This window comes from Charadrius vociferus, unplaced genomic scaffold (genome assembly GCF_000708025.1).
Source record: "Charadrius vociferus isolate BGI_N301 unplaced genomic scaffold, ASM70802v2 scaffold32, whole genome shotgun sequence".
Classification (NCBI taxonomy): domain Eukaryota; kingdom Metazoa; phylum Chordata; class Aves; order Charadriiformes; family Charadriidae; genus Charadrius; species Charadrius vociferus.
The window spans coordinates 11,238,766-11,251,680 of NW_009647856.1; the positions used below are offsets into that span (position 1 = coordinate 11,238,766).

Here is a 12,915-nt window from a genome sequence, read left to right on the forward strand (position 1 = left end):
GATTCTATGATTCTATGCCTTCATCTATCATCCCTGGAGAATATCACCTCTATCATCCCTTCTGAGATGAGGATCCATTAAGCTGAGTTGAAATTCTGTTTGGCAGTGAGCAGTCTTAAGAGAGATCTGGTTATTTCTGAGAAGGAGGGAGACCTCCCCACATGCTCTCCATTCTTAAAAAAAAAAGAGAAAAACGGGAAACTTCAAAGATTTGCAATCTTGAAATGCACCTACAATGTAAGACTTGGCTGGAAGAACATTGTCCAGAACACACTAGACCCAGCACTTTTTCTCCTTCCCCCCAGTACCATAAACAGTAAGCTACAGCCACACACTCATCTTGCTTGTGCTTCTTCAGATATCGTGAACCTTGCTTTTTTTTTATTTTTTTTTTTTTTAAATACTGTTAGTCCAGTTTCAAAACAAAAGATGTCTCTATTTTAGGCAGACCTACTGCTTCCATGAGCAGAAATGTCCACCATCACCCCTCAACTCTGTTTTCAAAAGGAGCGTGTCCTGCTTGAACTCCATAACAGCCAGTGGGGAGAAGGGAGGGAAAAAGAGGACCGAGGAAAGGACGAGGACGCCGGTGTGTGGGAGGAGGGGTGGCAAAGACAGCAGTGGTGGCAAACCGAAGCTCGCTGCAGAAAGGTTCAGAACTGCCGCTCTACTTCAAAGGCAAAAGTTGTCCACAGCATGGACTGTTTTAGAGTCTACACCCTGTTTGCCGCAATCAGCATCCCCCAAGCTCATGCAACACATGCTAGAGATGCCGCTACTGATGATAGAGAAGATGTTTAAAGAACACAACATCTCAAATGAAGCCCGAAACACAGTTGGAACAAAGCAAGCAAGACTGACTCCCATTGCTCAAGGCTGTCAGGACGGGAAACCAATAAACATTTGGCAATAACAGAGACCTTCCTTACCCACATAGCTCTTCTCCTGATTTTACAGAATCATCTGGCCTTAAAAACGTCTGCTTTTCCTCTACGCTGCATTTTGCTGCCAATTCTAAGTCTGGCAAGGAGGGACCTGCCAACTTCTTGGCTCTCTGTTACAAAAGAGAACATTATAAAGGAGAATTTGCGAGTTAGCTGATTTGTAAACACTACAGCAAGTCACCATGTAAACATGTTGCTTATGTCCCTATTATTTCTCTCAAGCAGTTTACCTGGCACCTGAGGCTGAACTCCAGGATCTTCCTCCCCTACTGATACTACAGTTGCTTCACACGTGAAAAAAGCCCAGCTTCTTTTTGTAGCATTAAAGAAAAAATATCCTTAATTAACCAGTACTCACAAAGCACCTTGATAATAAGAATAGGAGTGTCACGGGCAATATTTTGAATCTAAATGAGATCCGCAGGCGCACTCGCAGTTGTACGGTGGGATGCAGTTCAGACGTGGCCAATTAGAGAAACAGAACAGGTAAATAAACAGCAGAAGGCTCTACACACGTTGCTCATTCGACACCGCTACTATTCCTACTGCGTAAAAAACTTTTTCTAAGATTGCTTGGCAAGACGAATGCGGCAGTCGTTATCTGAATAAAAACAATTAAATGAAACCGGGTACTTGCCTAAAGATCCTTTGCAGTTTGGGGCACTGTATGCCCTTTCATTCACAAGTACTCTCCAAGAAAGGAAACTGGTGGTGTATGAATCACAGCACACCACCACGTGGGATCCTTTTAGGTTGCCGTGACGGAAAACAGTTATATGTAAGTACCGTTCCCAAAACTGAGGTTGGATACGCATAAAAGTCTGTGCTTTAAAGCTTCAGCGATAACATCTGCTGGAAAACCATGATTGACACAGCAGAGGGAACACCATCCGCCTCTGAGAAGCGGAAAGAGAGACAGACTGAAACATCGATCTTGTGCATAAAATATATTTATTGTTGGTACAGAGCGAGGCATATTCGTCAGTACTTGATTGGAGTGAGGAGCACAACAGAATCATTTCATGTAAATAAAGGCCATGTTACATCTTAAGTGTTGGATCATTAACATCATTCCAGCAGAAGGCCTGGAGAGAGACTTCATTAAGTTACATAATTTGTGATGTAAGTTAAAGCACAATTTACATCATTATACATCGTAAGGAAAACTTGAATACGGGCTGCAGGGCGAGGAGCGACGTCTGACTGGCTCACAAAGTACCGCCGCGTCCCCGGCACACCGAGTGTTACATACCCGCGCCTTTGACAGGGAGAAGTTTTTGAGGAGATTCTACAATGAAATAGCAGCATTTGAAGGATATTTCCCCTCTCCGAGGTCAGTGAAAGGTTCTTTTCTTTTCCTTCCTTCAATCACCAATAAGTGGATTTTACTAAGCCCGAACAGTATCTTCGGATGTATGATTTCTGATGCAATAAGATACAGGTCTTGGCTTTTCAAATGGTCACGCTGATTGAGCCGTGATGGCTGCTGCTCTCGAAATGGCTCTTCCAGTTCTTCTCTTTATTGGTCTGCCCCGTAAATGGGCTGTCATATCATTCTTGGGAAAAAATGCTCTTCTGCTGAAATTAGAGTTGATGGTCTTGTGCTTGATTTGGACAATGCCTTTATCCTCCTCTCCCAAGCATGCTCTGCTAAGAAAGCGGGCAGGGGGAAGGGAAGGGAAGAAAAGGGAGAAACACATATTTCAAGAACTCAGAGTTAGTCCAGAGAAGTTTGGCTGCAATTCCTTCCTAGGAATTGCAATTTTTTTAAATTAAAATGCAGAAAAAAGCAACATTGTCAACATGCACATCGACAAGCCACAGAGGCAGAATGAAGCTACCTGAGGACGCAACAAGTCAGCCATTTGGAGGCCCGAAGAGTTGCGGCAATGATTCCTTTTCATCCACTCTAACGCTATCACAGCTCTAGTCACGCTACGGCTATTACGGAAATTAAAACGTTTGATCTCACAATAAGATAAATCCCGTTCCCAGCAATTCCATACTTGAGGAAATACATCCTGAAGACATACGACACTAAGTATCTCCCCTACCCACCTCCTTCCGGCGTTCCAAGTCATAATCAGAATGTCGATAGCCTGAACGTGTTGCACTGACCTCGCACCTCATTAACCACCTCCTGTGCACAGCCAGGCCACCAAGAGCCAAAAGTATACATCTGTCAAGTAGTCCAAGAGTTATTCCTCCTGACACACCAGAGAGCTCTGCCATCAAGGTCTTGACCCTTCAGAGAGATCCTGGCCTCCACCCTGAAAATGCAGACTGGCAAGGACAGCATGTAGGGCTCTACTGAGAACTTCCTATTCCATATCTAGAAATAAAGGGTCTGCAGAAATGAGCACATGTATGGATGGTGCTTGTCTAGATCAGTAAGGGGAAGAGAAAAGTGGGATCTGAGAGGACACGGACAGGCTGGGCAGTAAAAGCATGCTGGAGGCCATCTATATTCACTGGAGGACTGGGACGTTGCCCAACGCAATCGACTGTTCTTGCCTTCAAAATCCAGAAAATAGGGAAAATGGTAATTAGGAGTCTCCTTGTAAGAAATGGTAGGAAGGGATCTGATAATTTTTAGGGCTTATGTCAGGAGCAAGCCCAAATGTAAACCTTGAAACTTTACAGGAGACCTACAAACAGCTGATTCAAGTATTTGAGCAGTGCCAGACAGGCACATTGTCCGGTGACTCTGGACTGCATCGTCAGAGTCACAGAAGTCTGGGCTCAGGAAAATGAAAAACAAAGGCAATGAAAAACCTGTTGTCACGTATGTCTTTAACCAAATTCTCATGATATTTCTAAAAATAACCTGGTGAACCATCCAACTAGATGAAGCGGTGTTTCTGCAGGGATTCAGAGCTGCACCAAGGAGCAGGACAGTGCGCACATAAAAAGATGGTAAATATCTTTGTGATGGCCAATATTCTCCAGAGCCCATGGTAGAGAAGTACACGCTGACAAAATAAACGGAGTCGGTTTTATGCTCCGTAGGTGCTATTACGACCAAAAAAAAAAGGGAAACTTTTATTAGTTAACAAAATCTCCAATCTCACTTTGAGAGCATCTCCGCGGAGATTTCTGCAAAACTGATGAAGGCTACTTTAACTGGAAGACTCTCTTTGCAGTGGTATTACAGAAACTTGCTCGAAGCCATTGCTGGGCTGAATATTAACTTTACATAAATTTAACACTGCATAAGTTAACACAGGAAATTCCCAAAAGATCTGAGAAAAATTGCCTTACTTTTCTTTTATTTAGTGTCCTAAGGAAAGAAATTGCAGGTTTTTGTTCGTCGCACGCATATTTCTGCCCACAAAATTTCATCTTCAGACAAATGGGAGCGTTCCAGGGCTTGCTTTGGTTTTGTCTGTATTTATGGGTTTTTTTTAGTGTTCTTTGCCATTTAACATCACCTACAAATTTACTTCATGCATTTCAAACATTTTCCTTTTGTTTTTCTTTCATGACCCCAGTGTAGGTGTGAAGGGAACTTGGTCTGACTCTTCCATAATAAACTTCCTTCAACCAAGGCAATGTTAAATAGTGGCCATAAAAGACAATGCCTTTTTACTGCATTTCAGTTCAGTGTTTCCAGCTACACTAATTTTACATATTTTTTCATTAGATTAGAAGATGGTGTTCAGTAAAATCCTGGAGGATGTGGCTAAAATAATGGTTTTATTCTGACCAGGATGTATGATTAAGGACCACTCTATTCTACAAATTAAAATAATGGTTCTGAGAAGGCTGAAGAGGCTGAAGGATAACATTTTGTAGCCAGGCTGTCAGACACCAGCAGCTGTTGGTACCTTTCTTTGAAGTACTTTTGAATCTAACCTGCCTGCAGAGACTCGCATCCCTGTGAAATTCAGTGGTCTGATAGGAAACTACTGCACAGACTTCATCAAACTATAGTCTCGTCGTGTTTTCGTATAGGCGTTAGGACTGCCCGTAGCCCAGGGGAAAGGAAAAAAACCAACCCCCAACCCACAAAAATGGAAAAAAAAAAAAAAAAGGTATTTTAACAGTCACCTTGTCTGTATCAGTGGACAGCAGACTAAGATAAGTGATAAAAAACTGCCACTGGATAGTCCATATTAGTACAGTGATGTCTGGCTGGAGTAACTTCAGCAGTGGGAGCACAAATCCATGCCACAGACAATCCTAATATCTCCCCTTAACGGCTCCATTAAGTAGGTTTTTCTCTCCGTTACTATTACAATAAAATGCAAACATTAATAATAGAGTTTAATTTATCTCACTAGCTTCTCATGACTTTGGGAAAAGATTTAAAGTGAAGATACAACAATGTGTCAAACTCCTCTGAATTAACAGCTCTCTGGGCCTTTCTAACAAGGGGAGAAAAGGACAGATAGAGACATGAGATTACAGACAGGATGAGAAATAAGGAGCATACAGAAGAGAGGGTGAGATAATTATAAGCAAGATAGGAAAGAAAGAGGAGTCAATAAATTCAATTTATGAAAAGCACAGAGTGTGCTCAGCCCGAGCACAAGTGCCCAGACTCACCGCCAGGAAATCGGATTAGTTAACTTATTTGGTTTTCAATATCTTGGTCTATTCCCTCTAGCAAATTTTCTTCTTTGTTTGTTTCTTGTAGCCAGTGTCAGTTAACTTTTTCATTTCTGAATCCGCTACTTATCCCACTCCTCTGCCTTCCAACCAAGCCCACGCAGTAGGTAATTTTGCAGTATTTTATAACCATGTTTAGCAGTTATTTCAAAGTAACTGTTTGTCTGGACTTCTGGGCAATCAGCGAGTAAAAATAATTACAATTACAGCTGCAACACATGGAGGATGAGCTATAGAGGACTGATGTTCATTATGAAAAACAATTGTTCCTGCTTGCAAATATTTCCATCATAAAAGGCTTCTCCTTCTCTGTTATCATAAGAGAGAAACCTCTCTGAATTCTCATCTTGAAGCATGTGTGAAAGAGAATAAGAAGCATTTAGGAAACACTTTTAACTACTTGACAGGCTTGGTTGAAGATCTTCAACAAAAAAGGTGTTTAAAAGGATTCAAAAACCCAACGCTCATATTTATGCAATTTCCTTTTCCCGCACCTTCTGAACATGAATTAATTCATCCTCATCATATATTTCTGAAGAAATTCCTACCAGATACAAACTTTAGTTATAGTTTAAACGTGTATAAGTAATTTTCTAAATTTTCTAGTTACTTTTTAAAATAATATAGAATTACACATACAGTAAATTAGTGTTCCAGAAGATGCAAGCCACAGTGAAAACCTAGTCCACTACATAACAATCTTGTATTATTCAATGGCGTTTTTCTAAATGTCTTGGAAATACCCACAGTCCAGTAACTTCAGACTGGGGTTGGAATACAAAAATCACACTATGGGAAAATTTGGAAAAAAAAATATATGCACCAAATATTGTTTGTCATAGTATGAATTAGGTACGAAAATTGCAATTCAACTGAAAGCAAAAAAATCCAATTCAAAAGGTCACGGGGGACTATACAGCTTAGGGAAGATGGGAATGAAGACAGGCTGAGAGAGTTGGGGTTGTTCAGCCTGGAGAAGAGAAGGCTCCGGGGAGACCTTAGAGCCCCTTCCAGTATCTGAAAGGCACCTACAAGAAAGCTGGAGAGGGACTTTTTACAAGGGCATGTAGTGATAGGATGAAGGGGAACGGCTTCAAACTGGGAGAGGGGAGATTTAGATTAGATATTAGGAAGAAATATTTCACTTTGAGGGTGGTGACGCACTGGCCCAAGTTGCCCCAAGAAGCTGTGGCTGCCCCATCCCTGGAGGTGTTCAAGGCCAGGTTGGATGGGGCTTGGAGCAACCTGGGCTGGTGGGAGGTGTCCCTGCCCAGGGCAGGGGGGTTGGAACTGGGAGATCTTCAAGGTCCCTTCCAACCTAAACCATTCTATGATTCTATGAGCAAAATTAGCGGGCTGCAGCCACAGCAGCTTCTGCACCCAGGACCAAGCTGGCTGCACTTCTCAGGCTTGGGTGCCTCAGCATGGCTCAACCACCTTTCCAAAATTAATGAAGTGTCAGTAGCTTTATGAAAGAAAGCCTCAGGCTAGAAGATCAGGAATAATTGTCATGAGCAGGGAGATCCAGTAGGCTGTAGAGTACTTAAGGAAATGAAGGAGCTGAGGAGCTTGGTACATTAACGAGTGGGCAGGAGAAACACAAATGGATATACGGAAGGAAGTGATTTTGAAAAGGACAGGGGGGTCTCATCGACTTTTATATTTTGTCACATGAATCTGTTAAGATTTCACTGATGATCATAAAGTGATTTTGGAGCTGCCCGGACAGCCACACAAATTGTCCTCATCCCGCACTGTTCAGAGAACAACCACGCTACAGCCGGTAGAGGAGCGTGTCTGCCAGCGCTGCCGACCCAGCCAGGCTGCCCGTGCAAAAAAGCAGCACACTGACTGCAGAAACAGAGAATTAACAATAATAGCACCACATAAATGTATTAAGCGCTGTGGACTGAGGAACAGCTTTAGCACAGCCACATAACCATTGTCTCCTACCAAGTCTTACACAGCCCTAGACCACGAGCAGCGGATCCTCAAGATCCTCCAGCAAGATCCTCAGTAATACCGGAGCAAGGCTGCACCAGTGTAACAGCAAAAAGGTCACGGTGAATGATTATAGTCATGGTCTTACTACTTTTCTGGACAGGCAGAATTAACTTGAATGAAAATTATTATCATTATCAAATACTAGACGTGCTTGCTGGGTCTCTGCTAACACATCACAGCCCGCATTTTCACATGTTCAAATATTAACTCATAGATTTTATCAGAAATAAAGATCAACAGTCTTATTTAAGCACTTTTAACATACTACATATGGCCTATAAGCGTATTCGCAACTGGTTTCTTTAAGAACGCAACTGAGGTTAACATATGCATCTCTATTATTTGAATGATGTAAGCTGTTGAAAAAGAATCATGTTTAGAAATTTTAGCTGAACCAAAACATGTATATTTTACTATCGTTTTCCCTTATGCTGCACAAATAAAGCATTAAAGTTTATAAACTATAGTAACAACCCATATCCTAGGAAATTGGATGGGAGGAGGGCAAGACCAGGTAAAGGGCAGCATTAGACTCTCAGAGTACATAACATAAAAGAAATCAAGGCTTCCAACTGGTGAGCAACCTAGTTTGAGACATCCATTCATTTCTTACCAAAAGTGGTCACATTTATGACAAATAGTACCACATAGTTTAATCCCCTCGTTTTACTGCTAAAACTGCAGATAGAAGGAAACATCTGCCAACAGCGATAGCTACTGTGCTAAATGAGAGCTTCCCAAGGGAAGAGATGGAAATCCCAGCATTTGAACAAATTGAAAGTGGACTCCACAGAGCTTAGGAGAACATACATACTGGGAACAGTACTGCTTTGGCATGTAAGAAGGACTAATTGGACAATCCAGTAGTCCTCTTCTCCATTCCACCTAAAGGGGACCTACAGGAGAGCTGGGGAAGGGCTTTTGACAAGGGCATGTAGTGATAGGATGAGGGGGAATGGCTTCAAACTGGAAGAAAGTAAATTTAGATTGGATATTAGGAAAAAATTTTTCACTCTGAGGGTGGTGAGCCCCTGGCGCAGGTTGCCCCGAGAAGCTGTGGCTGCCCCATCCCTGGAGGTGTTCAAGGCCAGGTTGGACGGGGCTTGGAGCAACCTGGGCTGGTGGGAGGTGTCCCTGCCCATGGCAGGGAGGTGGGACTGGATGATCTTTAAGGTCCCTTCCAACCTCAACCATTCTGTGATTCTATGATTCTATGATTAATTTGGTGGCAATATTTCTACACCCACCTGTTTGGCATGATTGACACAATGCAGGTACTGGCTAGCCAGGGCAGAGCAGCTGAGGGTCTCCTGAGCGTGTTGCCGGTAACATTGTAGGATTTTATCCTGCAGATCAGCGCAGATTGGATGAGACTCATATCGCCTGGGGAAAGAGAAGAGAACATTTTGGTTTCCTTCTCGAAAAAAATTCAGAAAAGATGTAACTCTTTTTTTGATTTTATTTTTTTTTTTAAAGAAGTAAACTAAATAATAGAAGTGAAGGAAAACACTTTAAACTTATAAACAAAGGCTGTTTCTAGAGATGTTTGGACTATAAAGTGGGTAACATCAGATGCAAACATCAACACGAGCTGCAGAAATCTGGCTATTAGGACTACAGGTGTCCTCCTAATCCAGTACTCAGGTTCCAGCTGGCAGAGAAAATTAACATCCAACTTCTTATGAGCACACGTCCTTAAATGAAGATCCCAGCAAAGACGAAGCACATCTGATCTCAGCTACATCAGAGAAACAGTCACAGAACCACAGGAGAGCTGCATCGCTATACAGTCCTATGACCATATAATCTTGCTACTTATTAAATATTGCTCCCGCATAAAAGTGAAATCACCCATTGGGTTGACCTCGAAAATACAAAAATCCTGCTACCATCAGCAAATTGCGGAACCTACTTTTGCTGATCTGATGATAGCCTCTATTTTTGGTGCATCCTCCTTCCCATCACCTCAATTCTAATCCTGATGCCAGATGTGCAAGTTATATAGGATTTTTGTCTATTTTCTTCACTGTATAGATTCATCACTCTTGCCATCTTTTTGGCTGATGCTATATACTTTTTGCCTTCAATGGAAGCCGAAGGAATGGAAGCTTCTTTAGTCTGTCCTGTAAAATCCAACCTCTTTTGGACAAAAATCTTGTCATTTGCACTAAGTTATAAAATGTTATCCACACTGACTGCGCCACAGAATTAAAACGGGAATACAATACTTCCCTGTTTCAAAAGGAAGGAGGTTGGTGAAGTGTTTCAGAGATGAAATGTCATGCTAACTGGACATCTACTTTATAAATACTTTATAAGGCACTCACTTCTATAAAAGACAATCAAATGAAAGTTAAACCCCTTTCACACCACAGATAAAATATTTCAATGGTAGAAAACAATGCATGAAAATTTAGAGAAACATTTACAGTTCATATGCCTTGAAAACAACTATTTGCTTTACGCCTGCGAACTGTATACTTAACGTATCTTCGCACTCACCCTACCAGGAAAGCCCGACAGTGGCTGCTCTAACATCCATTCCAGCCCACGCTACTTTTAGTTCAATAATAAAAATAATGAGACACCTCAGCTACAGTATCCTCAGCTGAATATTCTGTTCCTTCTTATTTTGCTGTTTGGCCAAGGCAGATCTCTATTTTACTCCGGTAAGAAAGTGAAATGCGAAGCACAATGTAATTCCTTAGGGGAACTGACTTCTTGGCAATCACTCAAGATGTAGTGCCAATACATATACCCATATAAAACATCCCTCTTACTCTTTTCATTCATTACTGTACATCTGTGAAATGCTTAAAACAGAATTTAAATGCAGTCCCAGGTGCTTAAGCACTTTACGATCTGGAAGTTCAAACTTCTGTAGACTCTTACGGATGAGGATTTTCCCTTAATCCCCCCTCTGCTGATATCAGCAAGCACTTCAAAAGCGTGTTAGGCATCAAAATGTACGCCCATAAACTGCTGCATGCCGACTGGTTGTGACAAGGTCCGTATCGGGGTGCAGTACGAGAGGGAGCACCACATACGCTCTTTGGAGACTCACAGTGGTGGCGATTTAGGTCCAACTAAACCAGAGTTCGTTTTAAATGCTTGAAACCCTGGTCTGGGTTGATAAACCAATACAACAGACAATGAGTTAACAAAAAATACACGCAGTAAACCTAGCTGTGCCCTTATTCACAATTGATTTTGAAGTGACTTCTTATATAAAGGTGAAGAGCGAAGGAAATGGGCTGCTGTTCACTGGCTACATAAATTCTGTAAACGTATTTAAAGCCGTTTCAGCGGGGGTACTCTAACCCACGTTAAGGAGCTCTTTTGATTGCTTTTTTTCCTGAGCCATGCCATTAGTGACCGTTCAAAGTCGACGTATTATCCTTTATTTGAATGCTTCAATGGACTCTACGTTGCCAACAGTATCGGAGGCCTCTAAGACGCGTCATCTCCTGCCCCACAGTGACTTGTCTTCAAGACCCGATGCAGCTCAAGGCGAACAGGGCCACTTCCTTCAAGTCAACAAAGTCCATTTTCTTGGATTAATCTGTTGAAGGAGAGCACCGTCTCCGTATTGATCCGCTGTGCTTGTTACACTCCCCTAATGCACTATTTGCACTTTTGGGAAAACGCTAAATGAGATTACTGTCTAACATGAGATGGCCGTAAACCACGTGCTGCAGGATCTCCCGTTCAGGAAAGAAGGTCGCAATGTCCATTACGGTAACCCCACTGAAGGCTTTGCCATTGATTTCTGGTTGATGATGGATGACAGGGCTCTCAGATGTAGGGTCAGGAACAGCCAACAGCAAGGAAACTCCTCAAAAGGGAAACGAAATTTCTCCCTAACAGAGAACTTCTCTAAACTTCCTATAAATAAGGGTCATTTTAGAGAAGCATTTAAGGGTCTGTGGGCCTCGACAGAAGAAAAAGCTTGTAAGAAAAGCTAAACAGTGCAAACCCAGTAATTATGTGGAATCTGTAATGAAAACGTGGAGGTTTTAAATACTTGGATGGATAAAGCAGCCCGGTCTGGTCCCAGAGCTGACCCTGCTTCGAGTAGGAGGACCCTTCCCTGAACCATGCCATGTCCTGAGAGAGAGATCTGTGTCTGGGGACACGTGTGCCAGGGAGAGCATCCCATCATTTTATTTATTCATTTATTTATTTAATCACTTGGGAATTTCACAACCAAACTGAAGGAAAAATACATACCGTAGGAGTGAACCAGGGCTCCATCTCCATTGAGTGCAACTCAATAACTACTTTACAGAATCAACACACACACGATCTCAAATGCCTTTCTCAGCAAAAGTCAATACGAACCGTAGTCTGATCTGCACCGCGCGCCACATGGCACGCTAGTAACGACGTGTTTTTATTAAGTTTACAATTACTTGATCTGCTTTCGCTTTCCCAGCTGCTCCTCAAGCTCCTCGCATGCGAGCAGAATATTTCTGTGCGCTGGAATAAACCTCCGAGGGAGCCGCGCACCCACCTTTCCATCAAGCTGATGCACCACAATCTCATAAAGGTAATAGGATGAAGACACAAAAGAAAAGGAGAGAGTGTTTTAAAAAGAAATATTCTATGCTAAAGCATGAAGAGAAAATTTAATGAAGGTAACTTTGTAGTCATCTAGCCTCTCTCAAAGAGCATAGCTTATTGTACTCCCGGGGCCGCGGAGAAAGGAGCCCCTTCATGGCATTCAAACAAAATGTCTACTAAAGAGGAAATTTGAAATCACCACGGTAAGCTTTACAAGTTTTGTGATAAAACTGACATTCTGACTGAAGGAATCTGAATCGCTGATGAGTCTCCAACCGTGCAGGTATCTGGCATAATCCCACCAGATCAGGACTTCAGGCAGTCATCATAAAATATGGGGAAAAAAATAGCAACAAAAAATCAGCACGCATTACAAAAAATCATGCCATTAGATAGCCAGAAGTATCCAGGGCTCAATTTTATTCCTCATTAAAATGCTGACAGCTATCAAAAGCATCTGTTTTTATTTGTGTAACCCTTGGCATCTAAGGCTACCTCTGTACTACCAAATAAAACACACCAGAGATGATCCTCTGGGTTGAGGCCAAGCAGCCCAATACAGCACAACCTGCATCTCTTCAGTGTAAAATCCTGCCTTCCCCTCCAAACAAGTAGCTCACTGCATCCCCTCCCATCCCCATCCTCATCCCCGTCCCCATCCCCATCCCCATCCCCATCCTCATCCTCATCCCCATCCCCATCCCCATCCCATCCCACCCCCATCCCCATCCCCATCCCCATCCCCATCCCATCCCCATCCCAGTCTCTCCAGCACTGGCCACCTCCACACTCT

General features: G+C 42.5%; 1 protein-coding gene across 1 annotated transcript in view; it reads right to left on the minus strand.

Annotated features, from left to right (window-relative positions):
• Positions 1-2,010: 2,010 nt before the first annotated feature.
• Positions 2,011-12,915, minus strand: part of CHCHD3 (coiled-coil-helix-coiled-coil-helix domain containing 3) — a 134,897-nt gene continuing 123,992 nt past the window's right edge. The window contains exons 5-6 of the mRNA XM_009883018.1: positions 8,807-8,942; positions 2,011-2,594 (exon numbers count right to left, since the gene is read on the minus strand). Coding sequence (XP_009881320.1) covers positions 2,568-2,594; positions 8,807-8,942 — 163 coding nt within the window. The 3' untranslated portion in view covers positions 2,011-2,567. The remainder of the gene's footprint in view (positions 2,595-8,806; positions 8,943-12,915) is intronic.